This window comes from Sprattus sprattus, assembly GCF_963457725.1.
Source record: "Sprattus sprattus genome assembly, chromosome: 18".
Taxonomy (NCBI): Eukaryota; Metazoa; Chordata; class Actinopteri; order Clupeiformes; family Clupeidae; genus Sprattus; species Sprattus sprattus.
Window position 1 is genome coordinate 21,540,734 of NC_137916.1, and position 6,161 is coordinate 21,546,894.

The following is a 6,161-nucleotide window of genomic DNA, read 5'->3' on the forward strand; positions in this document are numbered from 1 at the left end:
TTTGTCTCCAGTGAGGTTTTCACCCTAATGCGTCTCAAGCCTTTGTCAACTTTTTGTGGTCAGACTTCAGTGTGCATCAGCTAGCACAGTTTGTGGTGCCATGGTTGACAAGTCTGAGCTGATAACAACATACACAGACAAATAACATGGCAACATGCAGGGCCACTTCACGTGTCTGTGTTGAGTTCCTTAGATAACCTCATAAACAGGAACAGGAAGCCACAGGCCTGTCATGCACACAATGTTCTACAGACCGAGGGTACGCCCATATAAAGACGCAACAAGATGTTAGCCATGGCTGTTAACAAAAATTGAAAAGCAAATATCTTTTTCCACTTCATATTGACTTGTCCTTGTTACTTGTTAATAACTGCTTGTTGGTCACATCATTTGAGTCAGCCTGGGTGTTGCACTCCACACTAACCACAGTATCCCCTGTGGCCACATTTTCATTTGGAATATTTCTCAGATTTGTTGTGAGGCTCCTGTAAAATACGACGATATGCTGCACTGAATCGTTTTCTGTTTTTTTTTTTAATTCGGCTAGCATTCTGTACTGTTCACACTGAAAAAGAGTATTTGTGCTTATTGACATTCTGAAAAGCCAGGAACCAGGATCATCACAAAGCTGGTGGTGTCCTCTCTGTTGCCACACCAATGCGAGTGCTGACAGGGACTCATTTCTGAGTTTATTGTTGTTTGCACTGGACTGTTCTCACATTGTAGCGTTTTACTTGGATATATTTATTTTATATATTTTATATGACCTGTTGGGGAAGTAGCATTAACAAATACATTGACAACAAAATCAGAATCAATCGAGTAGAAAACACACAAATCCCCAAAACAAGTGTATTTTGTTGTGTGTATTTTGCAGCCCATTTGTGTATGTGTTTGTGTTGTGCATTTGACCTTGTCGACTACCGTAAGGAGGAGGTACATTTGGTCCCCACCAGGCAGGGTTATATATATATGGTCCCTTCCTGGCAAATCACACACTGAACAGGCCTGTCCCCCACTTTAGGAGTCAGTCACTTGGGACGGCATCTCCTGAGTGGCCCTGCACATCTTATGCTCCACTGAGGAGATTAGCTGCTGCAGACCACAGGAGCTCCTGGACATAGTGTCGCTGTGATGTCAGCTGTCCTCATGCCCACAGCCAGATCACAGCTGTGGGGATATCCTTGACCAACTCCACTCTCACCCGTATCATATTGCTTAAATAATTGACATACCATACAATCACTTATTGACCATACCATATCATTCACTAAGGCTAGCCTACAGAGTATCTACTGAGTCTGTATGCAGCTACCTAAACTCCATCAATCAAACTTCTGCTCCTTTTTGCCCTTTGCTTTCCTCTAAGAAACAATGTCTGGCCATACCATCACAGAAGGTTCTTGAATTAAGTTGTATTGACAATTGTGTCTTTCACATCAATATATGCATTTCATAAACTGAACTAAAATGTTACTGTAACCTGGGTTCTACCCAAGTTTAGCCCTTAAAGTAGCACAACGGATCAATAGCTATTCGCGAACGGCATGCTAGCAGCTAAAACTAACGAAATCTCTTGAAATATGCTGACTTGTACATTATGACAAACTAGTTACTCAACGACTGTCCTTACACAGTCAAACATCAAGCAAGTGCAATACAAGACAAAGCAAGACGGCAAATAAGCTACTTACTAGATCTGCAGAAAATCAACAAGTCAGGGCGGCGGGCTGCGGCAGGCAAAACTACAGAACGTAGTTATATGCCTAAGGACCCTTGTATCGCAATGGCACGGAGGTGATTCTCCATATTAAAAGTCATTGTAGTGACCCAATTTTTTTTAAGCTGTTATTTTAAGGTTAAACTGCTTATCCTAACCCTAATTCTGAAGTATAATTGTTGCATAATGGGGCTTTAATCTATATGATTTAGTATAATGATTTAATATTTAGTAAGTGTTTTCTAGCGAGTATTCAGACATTAAGAGTGTGTGTGGGTATTTGCCGTTTTCTGTTCTTGCCAGTCTTTTAAGTTTAGCTCTTCCAACGGAAATATTAACTGCTACATTCCTCCTTTCCTCTTTTTAAGGCAGCCTTTTTTCTCTTCCTTTTGCCTGGATCTCAGCATCCTTAGACTCTTAGGCTGGCCTGTTATTCCTGCAGTAAAGGGCTTCATGTTTCAGGGGAGAGTGACGTCCCCTTGTAGCAAAGGGAAAAAGCAGTCGTTCTGAGAGTTGAGTCGCAGCCTTGAACCTACACCCTGACCACGATGCCAAAGAGCCACTGATATGGCAGTCAGCGCTCATAGTCAGTCATAGTGACGGCACTTAATCACACCAGCCGGTAGAGGATGGGTGGTAACCAGACAATGAGTGGTAAGTAAATAAGTAATTCTGGTATCTGATTGGTAAAGACCTGTCACCCGACCCCTCACTATGAAACATCACATTCTGGGCTGTGCAGTTTCCCTTAATTAATAATGTGCACACCTGTGTTAGGTAAGCTACGTCTACTGAATTTGCACACCTGAGGTAGGTTTGTTACTTCTACTGAATTTGCACTGCTTAAGCCAAACTGATGACCAGCTTTGAAATTAGTAACTAAACCAAAATGAATGAGAGATTAATTCTACGTTGCCCTTGACATTACATTTAATCAAATGCTGCTGGTCCCTTTCGGAAATCATGTTCAGATACTCAAATGTAGCACACGTATAAATTACTTAATGACTTTTGGACTATCAACACAATTCTTAATTGTGTACACACACACACACACACAAACACACGCACACACAAAAACACACACACACACACACACACAATGAATACGATAGCAAAATCACAGATTCTTGTTGTGCCAGTAAAATGTTTATTGTGTTGCATAATGAAGCAGAAACCTGAAGACTTCGGAGATAAAAAAAAAAGAGGTTGAACAATATTGCACAATAATTGACCTTCCATAAAATCACTAATTTACCATACCATATCATCACATCTGTTCCATTTGCTTTTTTTGCACTCAGATTGTCTATAATTAATACTTTGTGCTTACTCTGGTGTGAGGGACCAAGACGGCCACCCCACGAGTTGGGATGTGCAACCACGTAACTTTCAATTTGTTAAAATGTCCATAGCAGTATGGAAAGGGTGTCCAGCAAAATACGTGGATATGAATAACCAAGAGTTTGAGTGTGTGAGTCAAATTCTCTCTCCAGCTCTTGTGGGGCAACACGAATCAGACTCCATTCTGGTGGGAGTGCGAAGCAGTTTAAAGGAGGGATTTCCCCTTCTCACATCTGGAAAGATCCCCAAACTCTCAGTAGCTTGATTGTTATAAGTGGATTTGGACAAAAGCATTCACCCAGTGAATAAAAGTAAATATAATAAAATATGAATCTTGCTGAGACATAAAAAAAGACAGAGAATATTCAGTTTGGATTAGTTTGATTGAAATGCGTAGGGTGTTCATCCCCAAACACTCCCATTTTTATGAGCATGTCCTTTGGTATGGGCCGGGAATGGCGAGACACATACAGCCTCTCCAGGTGACCGTTCATGGGAGAGCTCACGTACTCAGAACAGGACGGACCACTCAGGCTTGGGCCACAGGTCACTTGGAGTTTGTAGAAGAACATCCCGTGGTTCAGGCGACACGCACCCTCCTTTGTCCCTTCCTTGAGGTCCACGGTGCATGTTCCGAGCAGGTCGTCATCCCACTTGTTATCCTCATCCCATACCTCAAACTTCACCGTCCTGGTCTGAGAGAGAAGGACATCACCGATGTCAAAGGCCGAGTTCCATCGAGGTGAGTTGTTGTTCCAAATCACATGGGTTCTTTCGAGTCGCAAGTTCTGAGAGGAGAACACCTTCACGTAGGCATCTGTACGTGAGGTGGTGTCTCCCCACAAACCAGTGGCCCTCACCGCAGTGATGATGACCCGAGCAAGACCACGTTTAGTGGGACAACAGTCACTTCCTACACCAGGATCACCATGGCAACTGCACATACAGGGCTCCTTTGCGTTTCTTTTGATGCCAGACTTGCACGGCTCAGTGCAGTTTTGCCAGAGTCCACTCTCTAGGACATAATGTCTAATTGCTTTGCGTAACTGTTTCCTCAGTGGAAGTTTGGGGGGCAGCAACTCATGGAGGGGATCCAGTGAATAGGAGATCACATCTGGGTTGAGTGGCAGGGAGGAGAGCCACTCCTTGTAAGCAGCCGGGTCTTTGTCTGCAGAGAAGAGAAGCTCAGGCTCGGTGGTGTGGCCACCAAAGATCTCTGTGAGCCTGGTAGGATGAATGAGAATGAAATCCAGTTTTATTCATTTACAGTGCGCCATTCACAGTTAACATTGTCTTAAGGCCTAAACACTTTAGAGCAAACAAACAAGTGACTCTGACAAGAAAGAACTCCCTTTTAAAAAGCAAAAAACTTAAGACAGTAGAGTATACCACGGCTGGACTACCAAACAGGCATATTATCATAAACTTCTTAGGTCACCTGTCACTGAAGTTGTTGGAGAAACTGTTCTTGCCCTCTATCTTCTCCTTTGCCTCCTGACAGTGCTTCATCTCTGCCCCTGACTTGACTTTGTCTCCCACACTGGCTGAGGCTTCCACATCCAGACACATCTTGATCTCGTCTGTGGAGAGGCCCTGTAAAGAGGCCATGCACTGCCTGATGCTGGTCACCGACTGCACCATCCCGCCCAGAGTCACCTAAAGAAAAGCATGGGGAAAGTGTCCACCTGATGTGAGTTCCAAACATGTTTGAAAACAATTTTTGTCATTTATGTATTGATGTCACATTTGTATTTATGTCATTGTTTTCGTTGAAAATCTTATTTCAAACCAGTGGTGCAGACTAAAATTGCTGGTGACTGCCATTTAGAATTCATACAAATATTGAAAATCTCATTATATAAGATATGCCTGGCATCAGAGCTCTTCTGTATTTGACATTTGACAACAACTATCGTAACGGGGTATAGTAGCGGCATGCATGTGTTATCGGCTACATTCGCGTTGTCATGTTGATCTATAAATACATTTAGCATATCGATTGTTTAAGAAAGTGGCCGATAGCCAAGGCAGCTACGCTAAGTGTTATAAACATAATTTTAGGAATTAAATAAGTGATATGAAGGGACTGCATTTTGTACATGTGACATGGATAATCTGTTCCAAATGCTTGCCTTTGTCATGTAATGAGTGCCATAGTTGTTGATAAGCTTGTAGAATTGCTGTTTGCTCACACTGCTGTATTTATTTGGAAGTTGATTAATGGCGTGCTGAAACTCTGGGTGGAGAGGGGGCTGGTTGGAAACCCTGTAGCTGGACATGGCAACAGAAGGATTTAGTAACAGGTAAAAAGTCGAATAAAGTTTATTTTGATATCATATTTCAGAGTGTGGTACTAGTCATTACATCTCAATCTGTGCTCATTTCCAACCACAATAACATTGTAAAACCAGAAACTGGTTTATTCAGTTTGGCTTCTTTGGCTCTGTGCCACTCACACAAGCACATATACTACACACTGCAGTTACTATATACTATGCAGTGACGCATGTTGCATTAAGAACACTACATCTAATAATGTAGGGTTCTAAAAAGCCTTTCCATACCTGTAGTAACTACAGACCATCTTATGGCTCAAGAAGGTAAACTTGTCCCTTTTAGTTTTTTCCATGGAGTACTCAGCCAGTTTGGACTGGCTTCCAGCCAGCGTCAAGGATCCAGCTCCCCTTTTGGTCGTTATTCCTAAATCAATTTTCCAGTTGTTCTCCACACTGGAGGTACTGGCTTTGACCAGGGACTCACTGGACTGGTACTGTGAGCTGGCAACCTTGATGCTGCATTTCTGACTGGCTCTCCAGTCCACCACAGGAAGTGGGACCTTCTGCATCTTCCCCTCTTGATACGGGTTCCTGCACAGCAGGCAGGTGTTATTTTCCCGCCTCCATAGGTTCATGTCAATGACGAAGGCTCCCTTGCGTTGCATCTTGGTGATGTCAAAGCCCTCACCGGCCAGGTTGGATCCTGGGGCAAACTCAGCCTCTTTGCACTCACGGGGGAGACCTCTAGTGCATGACTGGGTAGTCAGGGGTATGAGGGTGAGATAGACAGCCATCCAAAAGGTAACGGTTGAAACACCCAT

At 43.2% G+C, this 6,161-nt stretch overlaps 1 protein-coding gene across 1 annotated transcript; it reads right to left on the reverse strand.

Moving 5' to 3' along the window:
- Positions 1–3,429: 3,429 nt before the first annotated feature.
- On the reverse strand, positions 3,430–6,161 carry LOC308378933 (perforin-1-like; the record flags this gene model as incomplete). The annotated part of the gene is made up of 4 exons (XM_080855959.1): positions 3,430–4,288; positions 4,503–4,720; positions 5,197–5,335; positions 5,629–6,161. The coding sequence occupies 4 exons, from the start codon at positions 6,159–6,161 to the stop codon at positions 3,430–3,432; spliced, it is 1,749 nt and encodes a 582-aa protein (XP_080712085.1).